The sequence below is a fragment of the Eleutherodactylus coqui genome, unplaced genomic scaffold (assembly GCF_035609145.1).
Source record: "Eleutherodactylus coqui strain aEleCoq1 unplaced genomic scaffold, aEleCoq1.hap1 HAP1_SCAFFOLD_167, whole genome shotgun sequence".
NCBI classification, from domain to species: Eukaryota; Metazoa; Chordata; class Amphibia; order Anura; family Eleutherodactylidae; genus Eleutherodactylus; species Eleutherodactylus coqui.
In genome coordinates, this window is record NW_027102587.1 from 60,376 (window position 1) to 82,847 (window position 22,472).

A 22,472-nucleotide genomic window follows, 5' to 3' on the forward strand; every position below is an offset into this window, starting at 1 on the left:
AGCTGATCATACTATGTTACTACGAGTCCTGGAGGACATACATGCTCGGTCCCTTTCCCCACAGCCAGGTCTCTGCATAGTGATTCTCCGTTCACTGCAGGGCAGCCAGTAGAAATAGTTTTCTGCCATGGCAGTAGAGATGAGAAGACTGATTTTGCAGTGAAGTAAAAAGTCAGCTGCCAGAAGGGTAAGGAGACTGATTGTGTCCAAACCACTCATCCCAAGTGGGTTCTTGCTCAGTGAAGCACGCATGTTTAGTGAATGTACAGCGAGGTGTACGTTGCTGTCAGAACCTAAGGCTTATCTTCCAAAAAAAAAAAAACATTAGACTGTTGAAATTTAACTGCTTGACCCTTATCTGTCCCGACATCTGCTGTGAGGGGGACAGTCAGGAGGCCCCATACATGCTATACATCTAATGTTTATGGCCACCTTAAAGGGCCGCTCCGGTGAAAAATACATTTTTCTATCTCTGTCCCCCACACTTTTATTGCCTATCACACTCTGGCGGTCTCTAATGTATATTGCAGTCACTTGCATGCAGTGCAGCCTCCTGTCTGATACTTATCAGGCACCATTTTGATGCTGAGATTTCTTCCTGTTCATGTTCTCTATGCGCTGCTGACATTCAAAGAAAGGTGATCTACTAAATATTAAATTTAATACACCACAAGTGCAACCGACATGAATGATGTACAGAACCAACAAACTGCACAGATCTTGGAAATACATATATTTATTTTATAATACATATAATTATGACATCTTTCATTATTACAGTGCTGGATTTCCTCCTTCTGGATGCAAAGGACGTATTGGGAGGGGATGGGGTAGCAGCATTAAACCCTTCGAAGATTTCTACTAACATTAAAACATCAAAATGTGTGTGTGACGAAGCCCACAGAGTAATGCATCTCCCGCAGACACACCTAATCTACGGAGTACCTGAGCGCCTCCTATTATGCTGATCTGAAGCGTTTTGCTTTGTGCCAACACTTATTAGTGTTATAATGTACAATGTCTTACATTTGCTGAGTGGCAGATAAATCAGAATGCGAAGGAGAGTGAGGAGAAAAAGTCGGAGGGGTCTGCAGATAGATGCCAGTGACCGTGCTGCTGTAATTACATTTTTCACCACTCGGGGCAGTGGTGAGTGAGTTAAAAAGCACAAGGGCTGGAGATGTTAAGAAACAATATGACTTCCATGAACATTTGTGATTGTATTACACAACGTCAGCCATAGCTGACCCTGTGTAAAATAAGGAAACCCCTTCATACTGACATACCTGAGACGGAGACAGGCAAGACGCGCTGGGGTTCCCATATAATGGTAGTGCTGATCTTACAAGCGCACTTTGCCCACATGGGGCATTTAAGGTGCAGTGCAGCCTGGCAGTCTCTGTCCTGGACCACAGCATTATATTTACAGTAATGCGAAGATACAAGTGTTGTAGAGTTATTCTCAACATCTCGCTTTCTCATCCTTCCTCTGGTCGTCTTGTTCATTTCTTAACAGTGACCCAGAAATGGTCAAGTCTCCCTGAAGAAACCAGTTCCCTGGTGGTAGGATTACCACATTCCTCAATCTGCGAGTCCTGTACAGTTATAGCAGCTGTGCTACAAGAATGCCTTACAGAAGTCCACAAAGTGCTTCCGGAAATAAGAATTACAAGTAGGGGCACAACAAAAAATGGCCTGAGTTTGAAGAGCAGGGCTGAGCAACTGGAGACACTCCAGCTTACTGCAGGGAATCCACAAAGGCATCAAACTCCTCCATGTTTTTTTCATGCATGGCCAACTTTTCCGGCAGCGAATCCTATGGAGAGGAGACAGAGGGTGAATTTAGTGCAGTAGGCAATGACCATATATTAAAGTTTGTGTTGTGCTGGTGACAGAATTCATCTACATTGATGGAAAATGCTGAAGAAAAAGTGCTCAGAAATGTGTGACCCTCTAGGCAAAAGCCAAATAAATTCAGCTTTTACCTGGAGTCAATGTAAAGTAAACGCAGAACGTCAGAAGAAGTAAGTAATGATTTTTATTCTTTGCTCCACTGTATTCCCGGCGTATAAGGTGACAGTTGTGGGGTCGTCTTATACGCCCCGTCGGCTTATACGCCGGTATATATTTTTAGTGTATCACATTTCTGGATGAATTGCAGGGAAGGGGTTATATATTTAACCCCTTCCCGACAATTCATCCTGCGATCGCCGGCAGCCCATTGCTTTCAGTGGAACCTGCTGTATTGCTGGCTCCATTGAATTCAATGGGCAAACATCGTTCTTCTCTGCTACAGCTGTTACAGCTGTGGCAGAGAAGAAGGATTTATCTTCTATATGTTCTCAATGGGGTCGGCGCTGCTGCCGCCGGCCCCATTGAGCGCATATAGAGAAGATTTATGGCCTTAAGAAGGACCGTTGGGGTTCTTGAAACCTAAAATACTCCTAACACTCTCCCTATAGCAGCTCCAACACGATAGCACTTTCCCTGAACTAATGTCAGAATGCATCCGTAGCGAGCCGCGGGAGGGGCAGATTTCAATACTCGGGTGACACCTAATCTCGCCAGCCACTCACTGCAGGGGGGTGGTATAGGGCTTAAACGTTGCAAGGGGAAGTTGTAATGCCTTCCCTGTCTTTCTATTGGCCAGAAAAGCGCGCAAATTTCTCAGGGAAGAAAGTGAAAGTAACTCGAACACCGCGTGGTACTCGTTATGAGTAACGAGCATCTCGAACACCCTAATACTCGAACGAGTATCAAGCTCGGACGAGTACGTTCGCTCATCTCTAATAGTTAAGGGAACACTTACCACAACCATAACTGCATCGGCAAACAGCGGCAAAAGCAAGCACTGTTTTCCCGCCGCAGTTTGTGGTGCGGTCTTTACAGTATCCAAACCGTACCTGTGTGAATACACCCATAAACATCACAGAATAACCTAAAGTCACTGAATCTTCAGGGTTGTCCATCTGTCCAGTTAGAAAGCAGAAGCGATGAAGCGATGGCGAATCCAGATCAAATGTGTGATTTACGTGTTTTGTTTTTTTTTTGTTTTTTTTTTTTAAGTAGTTTATTTTAAAGTGGATCATCCTTTTTAAGGGCAACTCCTTCCAAACAGGTTTCTCCTATTACTTCCATACTTGCCTTCCCATCGCAAAAAAAAAACAAAAAAGAAACATTCATTCAGTAATTTGATGGCCATAATGTGGCTGCATTTCTGCATCTTTCTTATGGCAGTAAAGCGATGTGCGGTTGGCTCACTATAAGGTTCTAGGATGATCTGAGGTTCTGTTCAGATTACGTTTGGAGCCACAAATTTCCACTTCTTTCACCTGAGCCCTTTTTGTCAGACCAGTATAAGCTGGCATACGTTTTGTGATAAAGAAACAGCGTAGATCTTTTCATTTAAAATACACACAATAGAAGACTATAGGTGATGTATCCCACTCTATGCCTATACAGTGGGATACGTCGCAGCCTTCCATCAGAGGTTTACATCAGAGACCCTCCTGACGTAGGATCTAGACACGATGTGAACTGAACTTGAACCATAGTGGGGTGTCCTGTAGGTGTAATATGGATGCCAAGATGCAACCACATAACAGCATTCTGAATGTGACCTAAAGGCATCATGTCCATGGCACACGCACCTGCCTGTCTTCTTTCTTCTGTACTGCAGATGTGTGCGGACGTGCCGACGCGCATGCGCAGTACAGATTATTTTTTTTTAATCTCCTGTGGAATCCGTGGCCCATCCACAATGTCAATTGCAGACAGGCTGCGGGTTGGACAGCTTCCATTGACTTTAATGGAAGCTGTCCGTGCAGGAACCGCAATAAAATGGAGTGTGCTGCGATTTTTCATCTGCGAGCGGAAACAGAGTGCGATTTCCGCTCATGTGCATGAAGAATTGTTTTTCCATAGCATGCTACGGAGGGTTATTGCTGCGGAATCCAGAGGCGGACACCCGCTCCGGATTACGCAACAGAAATCCGCCCGTGGACATGAGGCCAAAAGATATGAAAATGATCTGCCAAAAGCAAGTATATATCTGACATCTGCTGATGGATTAACACACATACTGTGTGTTCTACTTATTTGTTGTATTGAGTGGTTGCCTATACTTTTTAGTAACCTTGTTTAAAAAAAAACCTAAAAGTTTTTCAAGAAAAGACACAAGTTAGACATGTGTCTGTCCACTAGAAACCCACGGTGGCTGTGTATGCGAACAGGGCTTTACTTTTGCTGCAATTTTAAGCAGTTGCTGCTGAGGTCTGCCCTATAGTATGAGCAAAACCGTATATTTAATCATGATGGAAACTGTCAGAGAACCCTCCGTGTAAAACATACACCACTGAATATTTATACCTGCGGTTACAACTAATAAAGTCTAAGAAGCATAACCTTTAAAGAGAATTTCTCACCAGGTCTTCTGCCATTGACTGGACAGCAATGTCAATAGAAAGGCTGCTCAGCTGAGGCGGGTTCTGAAACTCCCGGTAGAAGGTTCCCACATCCATAGGAAGGTCATCCTTAGAAAAAGCCGGTCGCTAGAAAATGGAATAAAGTCTCACTTTTTGTTAAGGAAAAACGTTACTAAGTTTAAAAAGTATTTGCACTTTTTTAAAACTTTTGACATGTTAGAAGTTTTAATTAGCGTGGGTCCGAGTGCTCAAACTCCTACTGATCACTGAGATGAAGGAGCTGTAGCACTGTGCCCCTTCGGCTGTCTTCGTTACTTGCTGGCTCGCTCTTCTCAGCAGCAGAAGGCGCCTGACGCACAGACTTCAATAGACAGGTATGCATCAGTCTTCCACTGCAGAGAGGAGCTGACAGACAGTGAGATAGCTGAAGGGGCGCAGCACTCAGGTTAGCGCTGCAGCCTCTTTGTTTCAGCAATCAATGAGGGTCCCGGACCCACACTCATTAAAGCTTGCTCCGACATGTCAGAAGTTTTTTTAAAATGCAGTTCCTCTAAGTCATTTAGTTCTACTGCTCAGGATTCAGAGTAGCTTCACTGAAATAATAGGGTACCATATATACTTGAGTATTAGCCGACCCGAATATAAGCCAAGTCAATACATTTTAATACAAAAAAACTGGGAAAACTTATTGACTCAAGTATAAGCCGAGCTATACTTTAGTATATACTGGGTAAAAAAAAAACAAAAAAAAAACACAACAAACTCACCTCCCAGCCAGCGTCTGTGTCTGTGCGGCAAGCTGCTTGAATTCTCCCCGCTGTCAACTGTGCTCAGCTCTGTCATCGCTTTGTAAGTAAGCGTTGTGATTGGATTGAGCACCAGCCAATCACAGCTGGAACTCGATCCAATCACAGCGCTTACTTACACAGTAAGTGCGGCAAGCTGCTTTAGAATTCTCGCTGCTGTCATCTCCCTGCTCGGCTTTGAAATCCCTCGCTGTCAGCGCCGTGTAAGTAAGCACTTTGATTTGATCAAGCGCCAGCCAATAAGTGAATATCATTCACTGATTGGCTGTGAAAGATCGAGCGCTGGCTGTGATTGTCTGGCGCTCGATCACAGCGTTGACGGCAGGGGATGACAGAGCCGAGTAGAGAGGACAGCGGGAAGAATTCAAGCAGCTTGCCGCATCACCACCGGTAACACAGGAATTCAAGCAGCTTGGCACCACCGCTGGGGACACGGATGCCGGCTGGGAGGGGAGTATGGAGGGTTTTTTTTTTTAAACCCTTCCCTGACTCAAGTATAAGCCGAGGGGGGCTTTTTCGGCACAAAAAAATGTGCTGAAAAACTAGGCTTATACTCAAGTATATATGGTATATGAAAATAGGTTTTCCAAAAATTGTGCATTGTGTTTGGTATCACAGTTCAGCAGACCCTCATCACTAATCTCATACAACACAGTAAATAATTCATTAAATAAATATTTTAACGGTGTAACAGGTTAGATAGAGAGGAGCAGCACTAGGCGGTGAGGTTGACAATTGTGCCTATTTAAAGGAATCGATCAGTGGTAATAAGCAACATGGGGGTGACTTATAAATACACACATTTTATACAAAATTTGTACATTTATACATCCATACCTTGTTTTAAAAAAAATAAAATAAAATAAAATTATAATATATATATCTCCTCTCTTTGCTCTGCTTTACATTTTATACGATTGTGATTCCACCTATGATTGATTCTTTAAATGTGTTGTTCCTATTAAATGCTTATAATGTATTGTGTGTTTTGTATAATAAAAAATATATAGTATGTAGTTCTCACTACATTCTTTTGTGCTTAATATATGGTGGAGTGATACGGAATACTGATTTGTTTGGCATTTCTACCAAATACTGGCCTTAGTGTATAAGAATAACACAAGGTATCCATATAACAGTATTAAATATTATTGCTGTTGGTTGACGATACGCCTAAAACATGAAAAGGTGCATCCTTTTTTATATATTAGGCTGCCTGTCCACCGGTGATTGTTCATTGCGTTACCCGCAGCAATAATCCGGCGTTACTATGGAAAGCGCAGCTGTAGCATCCATGAGCGGAGAATCATAGCGATTCTCCGCTCGCAGGATCTAAATCGCAGCATGCCGCGATTCTCCGCGGTGAGTCTCTGTCAGATAGGCTCACTGCAGAGAGCTGACAGCAGCCCCCCTCCTCCCTCGCAGCGGAATATTGCCGCCAATATTCCGCAACGGCCGTGGACAGGGGGCCTTTGTCATATCTCGGATCCTCTGTGTGCACCAGCTATCAATAGACATCCCTGATCGTGTGCGCTGCCAGCATTATGCCATAAATAGCATATACACACTTTGGCGACTTCCAATCCCATATTGAAATGAGTATATTTAATTGGTAGAGTGGGCAGCACTTACAAAGTCCACCATAACAAAGTCATCCTGGGGTACTTCATTGCTTGAGCAGGAGCTTTGCAAACTGCGAGCATCTGGTGTCACCTCTTCCGGAGTCTCGGGACAAACCACCTAAAATAAAAGAAAAAAATTACTGTAAACCATGTATCATAAATCAGTGAAAAATCTGTAAGTCAATCCTTATGAGCTAGAACACTCATAGCACTAAAGTACTAGGATCAGGGGTGAGGACATACCATGTGGTCGGTGTCCTCCACATCAATCAGTCTGGGTGCAAACACAGCGAATGGTATATCTGTGCTGGCATAAGTGACCTGAGAATAGATCAGAAACAATTCATGCTTTTCACAGTGTGTATATAGCAATGGGCAGTGGTTTAACTCATTCTCTCCTAGGTCGTTGTGGCAGCTATGCATTTAATGTGAGCCACTGTGACAGGAGCTTTTACTACGGCACCCAGAACTTTGAAGGACACCACTGCACATGCGCTGGCGTCTCCAATGACACACACTGCTACATGCAGTACATGGCTGGTGAGTATTGGAAATCATGGCTGGCAGAAACTGTCATGAGAAGACAGACGAGTTGGCCCCATCAACGTCTCACATAGCACCAATAACCCACTTTGGGAATTTCATCCATTGACATTTTAGCAAAAAGGAGAGACTCACACATATGTACACTAAAGAGTGTGAAGGGCGCATACGCGTGGGAGGTGACCTACAACAATTGTGTGACTGCATTACCTTTCTACTGGAGGAACCATGAATACCAAGAGGACACAATCACTATAAATATGAGATCTTTGTCTGTAAGGCTGCCTTCACAAGTGGCGGATTTGCAACACATTCTTTACAGTAGAAATAAATCTGCACTATTTAGTGTAAATCCGCAGCAGATCTCACCCTATTGATTTGAATTAAAGCCTCTATCAAATGGTGCAGATTTTGACGTGGATATTTCTGCTCTGTAAAACCCGCAGGACATCCCCTGTGTGAACGCAGCCTTATGAGGAATTATACTCACAGTACAACACATTTGTATTACTAGCATTTTGGCTGCAAGGAGCCCATAACAGGTTGAAGTTCTGATGCTTGATGTATGGTTTTTATTTTTAATGTTTTTTACTAGTTTTTTTAAAACATTTTATTTTATACTTTTTGTTCATTAAACTATACTTTTCTAGAATCTAAGATCCAGGAAGCTTTGAGTTAGTTTTGTTTCTTGCTTTAAACAACCTTCCGGAAGAACAAAATTCTGTCTCAGAACCAGAAGGGGGCATATTACCTGCAGTTGTTTTTCTCTGTTGTCCCTCCCTCCACGGATTCCAGGTCCTGTTTTCAGTCATCCAAGATGGCTGACAATCTTTAGACTACCTAATTCCCACCGTGCATTGGTAGTGTTAGACTACCAATGCACTATACCAGCTCTGTGATTGGCCAGAACGGCTATCGTGATCAACATTAGGTAGACAGAAAGTTGATCCTGCCATCTTGGACAGACGAAAAGAGGGCCCAAAACTTGGGGATTGGAGTGCTGGCAGAGAAGAACAACTGTAGGCAATAAATCCCCTGTTCCGAAATTGCAGGGTTGCTTTAAGGTTACCATTTTCTATCTGGATAACATAGTATTAAGCCAGTGCACTTGGCTCCTGGCTTTTGCCTGATAGTCTAAGAACCAAATGAGGCCATATCCTTAAGGGGTTAATAGGATCAGCACAGATATCCACTTGGACATCCTCTAAAGCTGTGTTCACTCACCTGAGGGGAAGGTTTTTCCACAAAAGCCCCAACTTTACGGGTGAAAAGAATATGGGGAGACTTATTGGGAGAGCTCCTCCCCGCAGTGCTGCTCCCAGATGGGATGTCTGCTTCCTCACTGCACAGAAAAGCAAGGATAAATGTAAAAACTAAGTCACAGTAAGATTGGAAGGTCTATGGACTCATAGGCTGAGGACTTACCTGCTGGAGGTAGTGCCAGTTACATGTGATGGTGAAGTCAAAACCGCTCTGTCATGATCTGCTTGAGTACCATGTGCAGGTTGGGCAGTAATATTGGGCAACCCACCCTCCTTTCCTGGCACCATCATCTATTAATACAAAAAAAAATGGGTTAACGAACAATTAGGACCTTGGAGTTACACTCTTCACTATATATAAGGAAACTTGCTGCTGGAATTCATAATTCTGGCTGCTCACTATACCCCTGACTGACTACAGACCAGAATTTCACAGCGGCAGTGTGAGTCCAAGAATTGTGTATATCGAGAAGCTTACTTGGTTGGACCTTAAGGAATCCTAAAATATAACTTTTATTCTAATTAATTAAAAAGGTATAGAAGGACAAACATATACATGTATTTACAAAAAGAGAAAGGATTGTTGAAAAGAATCCGTTTAGAGCCACTAAAGCACTAAGATAACGACTGATTTGGTTAAGTTCCAATGGTGGGCGCTCAACCAACTAGTTCAATCAGTCCAGAACGTAACAGATATCTTGGTTGTTTACAGTGATTACAGCGCAGGTGTCTACCCGATAGCTGGGTGACTACTACAAGGAGACCTGGACGGTAAGTTTATCCCTACGCGTTTCCCCCATTAAAGGGTTCCTCAGGGGCAAGAAAAATTGGATGATTCTAGTCGTAATGAACCGGATAGTGGCTTAGAAGATTAATATATAGAGAGATTAGCTTTAGTCAGACCAGATAGTGGCTAAAAAAGTTGCATATCTGAGTAAGAGCATAATAGCAATCCAAAAGATGGATAGGCAATCAATCCCCCACGTTGATAAGGACTAGTATGATAGAATAACAAGTCCTAATCTCAGTCATGCCGTTATATTCTAATGCATGTGATCCAAACTGAACCCTCCACTAAGATATCTGGAGTAAGTATCATGCCAGCTGGTCACTGAAATAAAGCTCAGCCAGAAACTAGATATAACCCAAACTGGATAATAACTTCTAGTGCAGCTAAATAGCTAACGGCGCAAGCTAGATCCAAAATGAAAACTAAATAAATGAAAAAAACCGCGGCATGTCAGCCCTGGTGGTGGACTATCCGGTTCATTACGACTGGAATCATCCAACTTAGTGCTTTAGTGGCTCTAAACGGATTATTTTCAACAATCCTTTCTCTTTTTGTAAATACATGTATATGTTTGTCCTTCTATATCTTTTTAATTAATTAGAATAAAAGTTATATTTTAGGATTCTTTAAGGTCCAACCAAGTAAGCTTGACTGACTACAGACCATTTATGCCTGCTAATGGACAGGTCACCTTGGAAATTTTTAATTCCTGCAGTTGTTGGCCCGTTACATTCTGTTTAACCCGATACAGAAATTAAGGGAGATGTCAGGGAGTTTTTTTTCCTTTCTCTCTACACTATTGATGATCTGCCACTTGGGATACATACCGATCAGCTGTTCGCCGGGCCTGCTGACAGCACTGGAAGCAAGTAGCACTGTCAACATTGCAGCAACCCGGGTTGGTACTGCATTGAATCAATGCTGTACCTGCAGTACCATCACCGACCACTGCAATACGGACAGCACTATCTGCTTCCAAGGCTGTTCACACTGACAGCAGCCCAGAAAACAGCAGATGAGAGGGGATCCCGAGTGGCAGACCCCCACTGTTCAACTACTGATGACTTATCCTGAGGATAGATTATCAACAGTAAAAGTCCTGAACAACCCATTTAAGCAAATCTGCTAATACAAGTATATTCAGGAATGGTTAGGAATGCTGTTTCCTTATACGGAGTTGAGAACACAGCTCCAAGTTGTGGAAACACACTTTAAACCTTGGATTCAAGCAGGATTCTTTGCAAGGGCTCACACTTCAAAATAAGCTGGCGCATCTTTTGGCCGCCGATGATCCAGAAGAGCACATCTATGCCAGCTATGAGCCGGTGTAGATTTGTGTGTTATGATTTGAAATGATAGTAAATGTGTTGCTCCACAGGAGGCCCCACCCTCCCAATAAGCCCCTCCTACTTACCAGAATCAAATAGTCACAAATTACTGAACAAATTTGATGTGCGCCATAACCTGCAACTTACTTTTTTGATGCCACAAAATTGGCATAAAACCTTTAATAAATGACTCCCATCCCATTGTCTTAATACAGAGGCCACCACTGACCTTGGATTTCTCATGTAGCTACTCTGGCCAATCAGAGTGGGTGTAGTACACCAATAGTTGAACACTACCAATGCACGGTGGGTATTAGGTGCGTCTAGGGATACAATCATTATTGCAACATATTCCATGTGCTCTATTCTCTAGATAGGCCTTAGGATAAAAACCACCATAGAACTAATGAGACTTGAAGAAAACATTTCCAGAATAGCTAGCACAGCATGTTGGTTCTAATCTACCCCATGACCATAGTTTACTACAAAGTTATCAGCTTCAGAGCAGCCAGCTTTATCCATCAGCTCCCCGCAGCAGCACAAGATTAGGGGGAAAAGCAGAATCAATACATGATCCCCATCCAAATTTTCCTCCCATTGATCTGGGTGCACTAGAGCTTAGGACAGATAAACTCTCTGTGATGCCATTATTCACGTTACCAGAACCCACGAGATTCGCCACCTCCCCATAAACGTGTTTCATTAATCCTATTCTTGTGCATTAAGCCCGTCTCCTCTTCCCGAGGAGTACCTGGTATGGAAGGGTAGCGCTCACTCCAGCAGCCAAGGCCACAGGGTAGCCCAGCTCTGAGGATGCAGCTCCAAGGACAGTTGGCTGGTAAGAAAGGCGAGAGCTGTACAGCTAGAAAGCGATGAGAGAAAGGAAGAGATAAAGAGATGGAAGAAAGGAAACGCAAGATTAATAAGCACTTATCACACTCCCTTATGCTTTGCTCAATGTGAAGCTGTATGAAGAGATTGTGCATAGGACTTGTGATCCAACTCACGTTAAAGGAATATTAACCTTGTATTTAAATGGGTTTTCCGGTAGGTTGGTTTTTTTTTTGCTTTTAAGTCATGAAGTAGGAAAAGAAGAATGTTATCAATATAATTCATTCACTATTTCTGCTGCATCATACTATCCAGGGGAACATGTATACCGAATGTACTAAAAGTACCCCAAGAGCCGTGTCTGTACTCATTAGCCAATGCAGGAAAGACAATTCTAGGTCGTTTTGCACATTGTCTACTACAACAGAGTGGCAGATATAACAGACGTGCACATTGGCTGCTGCATTTTAACCCCTTAGTGACGAAGCCTGTTTGCGCCTTAGTGACGGAGCCAAATTTTGGAAATCTGACATGCGTTGTTCAACGTAGCATAACTCCGTAAAGGCTTTACATATCCAAGTGATTCTGACATTATTTTTTCGCCACATGTTGTACTTCATTTTCGTTGTAAAAAGAGACCTATATAATTTGTGTATATTTATTAAAAGCGCCTAAATTGGGAAAATTTTGAAAAAATTGTCATTTTTTCACATTTTCAACTGTAATATCTTAAATACTAATCACTGTGACAGTAGGGTTCTTTTTAAACTTAATTATTTACACTGGGAAGAGCCCACTAACTAATTTTAAATTGATCATTTAGATTGATATATATCTGTGTATGTTTGTCAGTGAGCTCAATTTTTAACAGAGTGAATAAAAGTTATATTTTATGTTTAAAATTAGTTAGTGGGCTCTTCCCAGTGTAAGTAATATCTTAAATATGTCCAAACATACTGTACACATTTTTGATAAGATATATATTTCCATCTGTTTACTTTATTCTGAATGCACATTTGAAAAACTTTTGTGTTTTTTTAACCATTTATAGGACATACAAATTTAACATTACTTTTCAGCATTTTGAGGAACACTTTGTTTTCCTGCACCAAGCCAAGTTTGCAAAGGCTCATTAGTGTCAGAATAATAGATACTCCCCCCCCAAATGACCCCATTTTAAAAACTACACCCCTTAATGTATCCACTGAGGGGTGTCATGAGTATTTTGACCCCACAGTTGTTTTCAGGAATTAATTAAATTTAGAGGAGAAAAAATAAAATGTCATATTTTTGCAAATATGTCATTTTAAAGACATATTTTTTCCTATAGTGCCCATGAAAATGAGGATTTACACCCCAAAATGGATACCCCCGTTTCTCCCGTGTTCAGAAATATAGCCATTGTGGCCCTAATCTTATGTCTGGATGCACAACGGGACCCAAAATGAAAGGAGTAGTCGGTGTCTTTCAGAACATAAATTTTGCTTGAAGGCGTTTTAGGCCCCATAGCACATTTGTAGGGCTCTTGAGCGGCCAAAACCAAAGAGAACCCCCACAAGTGACCCCATTTTGAAAACTACACCCCTTAACCAATTTATCTAGAGGTGAACTGCCCATTTTGACCCCACAGTTTTTGAATGAATTCAAGCAAAGCAAAAGGAAAAAAATGTGATTTTAGTTTTTTTGTCAATTCTGCAATTTCGGCACTCGCACTGCGGGCTACCTGCCTTTCGGCACCCGCAGCACCCCGCCGGGGCTGCTGCGGTCTACCTGCCTTTCGGCACCCCCAGTACCCCGGCGGGGCTGCTGCGGGCTGCCTGCCTTTCGGCAACCCCAGCACCCCGCCGGGGCTGCTGCGAGCTGCCTGCCTTTCGGCACCCCCAGCACCCAGCCGGGGCTGCTGCGGGCTACCTGCCTTTCGGCACCCCCAGTACCCCGCCAGGCCTGCTGCGGGCTACCTGCCTTTTGGCACCCGCAGCACCCCGCCGGGCCTGCTGCGGGCTGCCTGCCTTTCGGCACCCCTAGCACCCCGCCGGGGCTGCTGCGTGCTACCTGCCTTTCGGCACCCGCAGCACCCCGCTGGGGCTGCTGCGGTCTACCTGCCTTTCGGCACCCGCAGCACTGCGGGCTACCTGCCTTTCGGCACCCGCAGCACCCCGCCGGGCCTGCTGAGGGCTACCTGCCTTTCGGCACCCGCAGCACCCCGCCGGGCCTGCTGCGGGCTACCTGCCTTTCGGCACCCCCAGCACCCCGCCGGGGCTGCTGCGGGCTACCTGCCTTTCGGCACCCCCAGTACCCCGGCGGGGCTGCTGCAGGCTGCCTGCCTTTCGGCAACCCCAGCACCCCGCCGGGGCTGCTGCGAGCTGCCTGCCTTTCGGCACCCCCAGCACCCCGCCGGGGCTGCTGCGGGCTGCCTGCCTTTCGGCAACCCCAGCACCCCGCCGGGGCTGCTGCGGGCTACCTGCCTTTCGGCACCCCCAGTACCCCGCCAGGCCTGCTGCGGGCTACCTGCCTTTTGGCACCCGCACTGCGGGCTACCTGCCTTTCGGCACCCGCAGCACCCCGCCGGGCCTGCTGCGGGCTACCTGCCTTTCGGCACCCCTAGCACCCCGCCGGGGCTGCTGCGTGCTACCTGCCTTTCGGCACCCGCAGCACCCCGCTGGGGCTGCTGCGGTCTACCTGCCTTTCGGCACCCGCAGCACTGCGGGCTACCTGCCTTTCGGCACCCGCAGCACCCCGCCGGGCCTGCTGCGGGCTACCTGCCTTTCGGCACCCCTAGCACCCCGCCGGGGCTGCTGCGTGCTACCTGCCTTTCGGCACCCGCAGCACCCCGCTGGGGCTGCTGCGGTCTACCTGCCTTTCGGCACCCGCAGCACTGTGGGCTACCTGCTTTTCGGCACCCGCAGCACCCCGCCGGGCCTGCTGAGGGCTACCTGCCTTTCGGCACCCGCAGCACCCCGCCGGGCCTGCTGCGGGCTACCTGCCTTTCGGCACCCCCAGCACCCCGCCGGGGCTGCTGCGGGCTACCTGCCTTTCGGCACCAGCAGCACCCCGCCGGGGCTGCTGCGGGCTACCTGCGTTTCGGCACCCGCAGCACCCCGCCGGGGCTGCTGCGGGCTACCTGCCTTTCGGCACCCGCAGCAACACGCCGGGACTGCTGCGGGCTACCTGCCTTTCGGCACCCGCAGCAACCCGCCGGGGCTGCTGCGGGCTACCTGCCTTTCGGTACCCGCAGCAACCCGCCGGGGCTGCTGCGGGCTACCTTAGCCTTTCTCGGCACCCGCAGCAACCCCCGCCGGGGAATGCTGCGGGCTACCTTAGCCTTTCTCGGCACCCGCAGCAACCCCCGCCGGGGAATGCTGCGGGCTACCTTAGCCTTTCTCGGCACCCGCAGCAACCCCCGCCGGGGAATGCTGCGGGCTACCTTAGCTTTTCTCGGCACCCGCAGCAACCCCCGCCGGGGAATGCTGCGGGCTACCTTAGCCTTTCTCGGCACCCGCAGCAACCCCCGCCGGGGAATGCTGCGGGCTACCTTAGCCTTTCTCGGCACCCGCAGCAACCCCCGCCGGGGAATGCAGCGGGCTACCTTAGCCTTTCTCGGCACCCGCAGCAACCCCCGCCGGGGAATGCTGCGGGCTACCTTAGCCTTTCTCGGCACCCGCAGCAACCCCCGCCGGGGAATGCTGCGGGCTACCTTAGCCTTTCTCGGCACCCGCAGCAACCCCCGCCGGGGAATGCTGCGGGCTACCTTAGCCTTTCTCGGCACCCGCAGCAACCCCCGCCGGGGAATGCTGCGGGCTACCTTAGCCTTTCTCGGCACCCGCAGCAACCCCCGCCGGGGAATGCTGCGGGCTACTTTAGCCTTTCTCGGCACCCGCAGCAACCCCGCCGGGGAATACTGCGGCCTACCTTAGCCTTTTTCGGCATGCGCAGTTTTCGGCACCCGCAGCACCCCCGCCGGGGAATACTGCGGGCTACCTTAGCCTTTTTCGGCACCCGCAGCACCCCCGCCGGGGAATGCTGCGGGCTACCTTAGCCTTTTTCGGCACCTGCAGCACCCCCGCCGGGGAATGCTGCGGGCTACCTTAGCCTTTTTCGGCACCCGCAGCAACCCCGCCGGGGAATGCTGCGGGCTACCTTAGCCTTTTTCGGCACCCGCAGCACCCCCGCCGGGGAATGCTGCGGCCTACCTTAGCCTTTTTCGGCACCTGCAGCACCCCCCCCCCCCCCGGGGAATGCTGCGGCCTACCTTAGCCTTTTTCGGCACCCGCAGCACCCCCGCCGGGGAATGCTGCGGGCTACCTTAGCCTTTTTCGGCACCCGCAGCAACCCCGCCGGGGAATGCTGCGGGCTACCTTAGCCTTTTTCGGCACCCGCAGCACCCCCGCCGGGGAATGCTGCGGCCTACCTTAGCCTTTTTCGGCACCTGCAGCACCCCCCCCCCCCCCCCCCGGGGAATGCTGCGGCCTACCTTAGCCTTTTTCGGCACCCGCAGCACCCCCGCCGGGGAATGCTGCGGGCTACCTTAGCCTTTTTCGCCACCAGCAGCAACCCCGCCGGGGAATGCTGCGGGCTACCTTAGCCTTTTTCGGCACCTGCAGCACCCCCCCCCCCCCCCCCCCGGGGAATGCTGCGGCCTACCTTAGCCTTTTTCGGCACGCGCAGTTTTCGGCACCCGCAACACCCCCGCCGGGGAATGCTGCGGCCTACCTTAGCCTTTTTCGGCACGCGCAGTTTTCGGCACCCGCAACACCCCCGCCGGGGAATGCTGCGGGCTACCTTAGCCTTTTTCGGCACCCGCAGCAAGCCCGCCGGGGAATGCTGCGGGCTACCTTAGCCTTTTTCGGCACCCGCAGCGACCCCGCCGGGGAATGCTGCGGGCTACCTTAGCCTTTTTCGGCACCCGCAGCGACCCCGCAGGGGAATGCTGCGGGCTACCTTAGCCTTTTTCGGCACCCACAGCGACCCCGCCGGGGAATGCTGCGGGCTACCTTAGCCTTTTTCGGCACCCGCAGCGACCCCGCCGGGGAATGCTGCGGGCTACCTTAGCCTTTTTCGGCACCCGCAGCGACCCCGCCGGGGAATGCTGCGGGCTACCTTAGCCTTTTTCGGCACCCGCAGCGACCCCGCCGGGGAATGCTGCGGGCTACCTTAGCCTTTTTCGGCACCCGCAGCGCCCCCGCGCGGGGAATGCTGCGGGCTACCTTAGCCTTTTTCGGCACCCGCAGCGACCCCGCCGGGGAATGCTGCGGGCTACCTTAGCCTTTTTCGGCACCCGCAGCGACCCCGCCGGGGAATGCTGCGGGCTACCTTAGCCTTTTTCGGCACCCGCAGCCACCCCGCCGGAAAATGCTGCGGGCTACCTTAGCCTTTTTCGGCACCCGCAGCAACCCCGCCGGGGAATGCTGCGGGCTACCTTAGCCTTTTTCGGCACCCGCAGCAACCCCGCCGGGGAATGCTGCGGGCTACCTTAGCCTTTTTCGGCACCCGCAGCAACCCCGCGGAGGAATGCTGCGGGCTACCTTAGCTTTTTTCGGCACCCGCAGCAACCCCGCGGAGGAATGCTGCGGGCTACCTTAGCCTTTTTCGGCACCCGCAGTTTTCGGCACGCGCAGCACCCCCGCCGGGGCTGCTGCGGGCTACCTTAGCCTTTTTCGGCACCCGCTACACCCACTGCCGGGGAATGCTGCGGGCTACCTTAGCCTTTTTCGGCACCCGCAGCACCCCCGCCGGGGAATGCTGCGGGCTACCTTAGCCTTTTTCGGCACCCGCAGCACCCCCGCCGGGGAATGCTGCGGGCTACCTTAGCCTTTTTCGGCACCCGCAGCACCCCCGCCGGGGAATGCTGCGGGCTACCTTAGCCTTTTTCGGCACCCGCAGCAACCCCGCGGAGGAATGCTGCGGGCTACCTTAGCCTTTTTCGGCACCCGCAGCAACCCCGCGGAGGAATGCTGCGGGCTACCTTAGCCTTTTTCGGCACCCGCAGTTTTCGGCACGCGCAGCACCCCCGCCGGGGAATGCTGCAGGCTACCTTAGCTTTTTTGGGCACCCGCAGCACCCCCGCCGGGGAATGCTGCAGGCTACCTTAGCTTTTTTGGGCACCCGCAGCACCCCCGCCGGGGAATGCTGCGGCCTACCTTAGCCTTTTTCGGCACCCGCAGCACCCCCGCCGGGGTATGCTGCGGGCTACCTTAGCCTTTTTCGGCACCCGCAGCACCCCCGCCGGGGTATGCTGCGGGCTACCTTAGCCTTTTTCGGCACCCGCAGCACCCACCGCCGGGGAATGCTGCGGGCTACCTTAGCCGCCCCCGCCGGGGAATGCTGCGGGCTACCTTAGCCTTTTTCGGCACCCGCAGCGCCCCCGCGCGGGGAATGCTGCGGGCTACCTTAGCCTTTTTCGGCACCCGCAGCGCCCCCGCGCGGGGAATGCTGCGGGCTACCTTAGCCTTTTTCGGCACCCGCAGCGCCCCCGCGCGGGAAATGCTGCGGGCTACCTTAGCCTTTTTCGGCACCCGCAGCGCCCCCGCGCGGGGAATGCTGCGGGCTACCTTAGCCTTTTTCGGCACCCGCAGCGCCCCCGCGCGGGGAATGCTGCGGGCTACCTTAGCCTTTTTCGGCACCCGCAGCACCCCCGCGCGGGGAATGCTGCGGGCTACCTTAGCCTTTTTCGGCACCCGCAGCACCCCCGCGCGGGGAATGCTGCGGGCTACCTTAGCCTTTTTCGGCACACGCAGCATTCCCCGCGCGGGGGTGCTGCGGGCTACCTTAGCCTTTTTCGGCACCCGCAGCACCCCCGCGCGGGGAATGCTGCGGGCTACCTTAGCCTTTTTCGGCACACGCAGCATTCCCCGCGCGGGGGTGCTGCGGGCTACCTTAGCCTTTTTCGGCACCCGCAGCACCCCCGCGCGGGGAATGCTGCGGGCTACCTTAGCCTTTTTCGGCACCCGCAGCACCCCCGCGCGGGGAATGCTGCGGGCTACCTTAGCCTTTTTCGGCACCCGCAGCACCCCCGCGCGGGGAATGCTGCGGGCTACCTTAGCCTTTTTCGGCACCCGCAGCACCCCCGCGCGGGGAATGCTGCGGGCTACCTTAGCCTTTTTCGGCACCCGCAGCACCCCCGCGCGGGGAATGCTGCGGGCTACCTTAGCCTTTTTCGGCACCCGCAGCACCCCCGCGCGGGGAATGCTGCGGGCTACCTTAGCCTTTTTCGGCACCCGCAGCACCCCCGCGCGGGGAATGCTGCGGGCTACCTTAGCCTTTTTCGGCACCCGCAGCACCCCCGCGCGGGGAATGCTGCGGGCTACCTTAGCCTTTTTCGGCACCCGCAGCACCCCCGCCGGTGAATGCTGCGGGCTACCTTAGCCTTTTTCGGCACCCGCAGCGACCCCGCCGGGGAATGCTGCGGGCTACCTTAGCCTTTTTCGGCACCCGCAGCGACCCCGCCGGGGAATGCTGCGGGCTACCTTAGCCTTTTTCGGCACCCGCGGCGACCCCGCCGGGGAATGCTGCGGGCTACCTTAGCCTTTTTCGGCACCCGCAGCACCCCAGCGCGGGGAATGCTGCGGGCTACCTTAGCCTTTTTCGGCACCCGCAGCACCCCCGCGCGGGGAATGCTGCGGGCTACCTTAGCCTTTTTCGGCACCCGCAGCACCCCCGCCGGGGAATGCTGCGGGCTACCTTAGCCTTTTTCGGCACCCGCAGCACCCCCGCGCGGGGAATGCTGCGGGCTACCTTAGCCTTTTTCGGCACCCGCAGCACCCCCGCGCGGGGAATGCTGCGGGCTACCTTAGCCTTTTTCGGCACCCGCAGCACCCCCGCGCGGGGAATGCTGCGGGCTACCTTAGCCTTTTTCGGCACCCGCAGCACCCCCGAGCGGGGAATGCTGCGGGCTACCTTAGCCTTTTTCGGCACCCGCAGCGACCCCGCCGGGGAATGCTGCGGGCTACCTTAGCCTTTTTCGGCACCCGCAGCGACCCCGCCGGGGAATGCTGCGGGCTACCTTAGCCTTTTTCGGCACCCGCAGCGACCCCCGCCGGGGAATGCTGCGGGCTACCTTGGCCTTTTTCGGCACCCGCAGCGACCCCGCCGGGGAATGCTGCGGGCTACCTTAGCCTTTTTCGGCACCCGCAGCGACCCCGCCGGGGAATGCTGCGGGCTACCTTAGCCTTTTTCGGCACCCGCAGCGACCCCGCCGGGGAATGCTGCGGGCTACCTTAGCCTTTTTCGGCACCCGCAGCGACCCCGCCGGGGAATGCTGCGGGCTACCTTAGCCTTTTTCGGCACCCGCAGCGACCCCGCCGGGGAATGCTGCGGGCTACCTTAGCCTTTTTCGGCACCCGCAGCACCCCCGCGCGGGGAATGCTGCGGGCTACCTTAGCCTTTTTCGGCACCCGCAGCACCCCCGCGCGGGGAATGCTGCGGGCTACCTTAGCCTTTTTCGGCACCCGCAGCACCCCCGCACGGGGAATGCTGCGGGCTACCTTAGCCTTTTTCGGCACCCGCAGCGACCCCCGCCGGGGAATGCTGCGGGCTACCTTAGCCTTTTTTGGCACCCGCAGCGACCCCGCCGGGGAATGCTGCGGGCTACCTTAGCCTTTTTCGGCACCCGCAGCGACCCCGCCGGGGAATGCTGCGGGCTACCTTGGCCTTTTTCGGCACCCGCAGCGACCCCGCCGGGGAATGCTGCGGGCTACCTTGGCCTTTTTCGGCACCCGCAGCGACCCCGCCGGGGAATGCTGCGGGCTACCTTAGCCTTTTTCGGCACCCGCAGCGACCCCGCCGGGGAATGCTGCGGGCTACCTTAGCCTTTTTCGGCACCCGCAGCGACCCCGCCGGGGAATGCTGCGGGCTACCTTAGCCTTTTTCGGCACCCGCAGCGACCCCGCCGGGGAATGCTGCGGGCTACCTTAGCCTCTTTCGGCACCCGCAGCAACCCCGCCGGAAAATGCTGCGGGCTACTTTAGCCTTTTTCGGTACCCGCAGTAACCCCGCCGGGGAATGCTGCGGGCTACCTTAGCCTTTTTCGGCACCCGCAGCAACCCCGCGGGGGAATGCTGCGTCCTACCTTAGCCTTTTTCGGCACCCGCAGCAACCCCGCGGAGGAATGCTGCGGCCTACTTTAGCCTTTTTCGGCACCCGCAGTTTTCGGCACGCGCAGCACCCCCGCCGGGGAATGCTGCGGGCTACCTTACCCTTTTTCGGCACCCGCAGTAACCCCGCCGGGGAATGCTGCGGGCTACCTTAGCCTTTTTCGGCACCCGCAGCAACCCCGCGGGGGAATGCTGCGTCCTACCTTAGCCTTTTTCGGCACCCGCAGCAACCCCGCGGAGGAATGCTGCGGCCTACCTTAGCCTTTTTCGGCACCCGCAGTTTTCGGCACGCGCAGCACCCCCGCCGGGGAATGCTGCGGGCTACCTTAGCTTTTTTGGGCACCCGCAGCACCCCCGCCGGGGAATGCTGCGGGCTACCTTAGCCTTTTTCGGCACCCGCAGCACCCCCGCCGGGGAATGCTGCGGGCTACCTTAGCCTTTTTCGGCACCCACAGCGACCCCGCCGGGGAATGCTGCGGGCTACCTTAGCCTTTTTCGGCACCCGCAGCACCCCCGCGCGGGGAATGCTGCGGGCTACCTTAGCCTTTTTCGGCACCCGCAGCACCCCCGCGCGGGGAATGCTGCGGGCTACCTTAGCCTTTTTCGGCACCCGCAGCACCCCCGCCGGGGAATGCTGCGGGCTACCTTAGCCTTTTTCGGCACCCGCAGCACCCCCGCCGGGGAATGCTGCGGGCTACCTTAGCCTTTTTCGGCACCCGCGCGCGGGGAATGCTGCGGGCTACCTTAGCCTTTTTTGGCACCCGCAGCACCCCCGCGCGGGGAATGCTGCGGGCTACCTCAGCCTTTTTCGGCACCCGCAGCGACCCCGCCGGGGAATGCTGCGGGCTACCTTAGCCTTTTTTGGCACCCGCAGCACCCCCGCGCGGGGAATGCTGCGGGCTACCTCAGCCTTTTTCGGCACCCGCAGCGACCCCGCCGGGGAATGCTGCGGGCTACCTTAGCCTTTTTCGGCACCCGCAGCGACCCCGCCGGGGAATGCTGCGGGCTACCTCAGCCTTATTCGGCACCCGCAGCGACCCCGCCGGGGAATGCTGCGGGCTACCTTGGGCTTTTTCGGCACCCGCAGCGACCCCGCCGGGGAATGCTGCGGGCTACCTTAGCCTCTTTCGGCACCCGCAGCAACCCCGCCGGAAAATGCTGCGGGCTACCTTAGCCTTTTTCGGCACCCGCAGCAACCCCGCGGGGGAATGCTGCGTCCCACCTTAGCCTTTTTCGGCACCCGCAGCAACCCCGCGGAGGAATGCTGCGGCCTACCTTAGCCTTTTTCGGCACCCGCAGTTTTCGGCACCCGCAGCACCCCCGCCGGGGAATGCTGCGGGCTACCTTAGCCTTTTTCGGCACCCGCAGCACCCCCGCCGGGGAACGCTGCGGGCTACCTTAGCCTTTTTCGGCACCCGCAGCACCCCCGCCGGGGAACGCTGCGGGCTACCTTAGCCTTTTTCGGCACCCGCAGCACCCCCGCCGGGGTACGCTGCGGGTTACCTTAGCCTTTTTCGGCACCCGCAGCACCCCCGCCGGGGAACGCTGCGGGCTGCCTTAGCCTTTTTCGGCACCCGCAGTTTTCGGCACCCGCAGCACCCCCGCCGGGGAACGCTGCTGGCTGCCTTAGCCTTTTTCGGCACCCGCAGCGCCCCCGCGCGGGGAATGCTGCGGCCTGCCTTAGCCTTTTTCGGCACCCGCAGCGCCCCCGCGCGGGGAATGCTGCGGGCTGCCTTAGCCTTTTTCGGCACCCGCAGCGCCCCCGCGCGGGGAATGC

The 22,472-nt window shown here is 53.0% G+C and overlaps 1 protein-coding gene across 1 annotated transcript in view; it reads right to left on the bottom strand.

The window, feature by feature from the left end:
* Positions 1–718: 718 nt before the first annotated feature.
* LOC136605006 (autophagy-related protein 13-like) overlaps positions 719–22,472 on the bottom strand; it is a 47,417-nt gene continuing 25,663 nt past the window's right edge. Inside the window, exons 3-9 of the mRNA XM_066588941.1 lie at positions 11,527–11,637; positions 8,821–8,948; positions 8,620–8,737; positions 7,096–7,173; positions 6,863–6,970; positions 4,425–4,550; positions 719–1,816 (exon numbers count right to left, since the gene is read on the bottom strand). Of these exons, the coding sequence (XP_066445038.1) occupies positions 1,739–1,816; positions 4,425–4,550; positions 6,863–6,970; positions 7,096–7,173; positions 8,620–8,737; positions 8,821–8,948; positions 11,527–11,637 (747 nt within the window). The 3' untranslated portion in view covers positions 719–1,738. The remainder of the gene's footprint in view (positions 1,817–4,424; positions 4,551–6,862; positions 6,971–7,095; positions 7,174–8,619; positions 8,738–8,820; positions 8,949–11,526; positions 11,638–22,472) is intronic.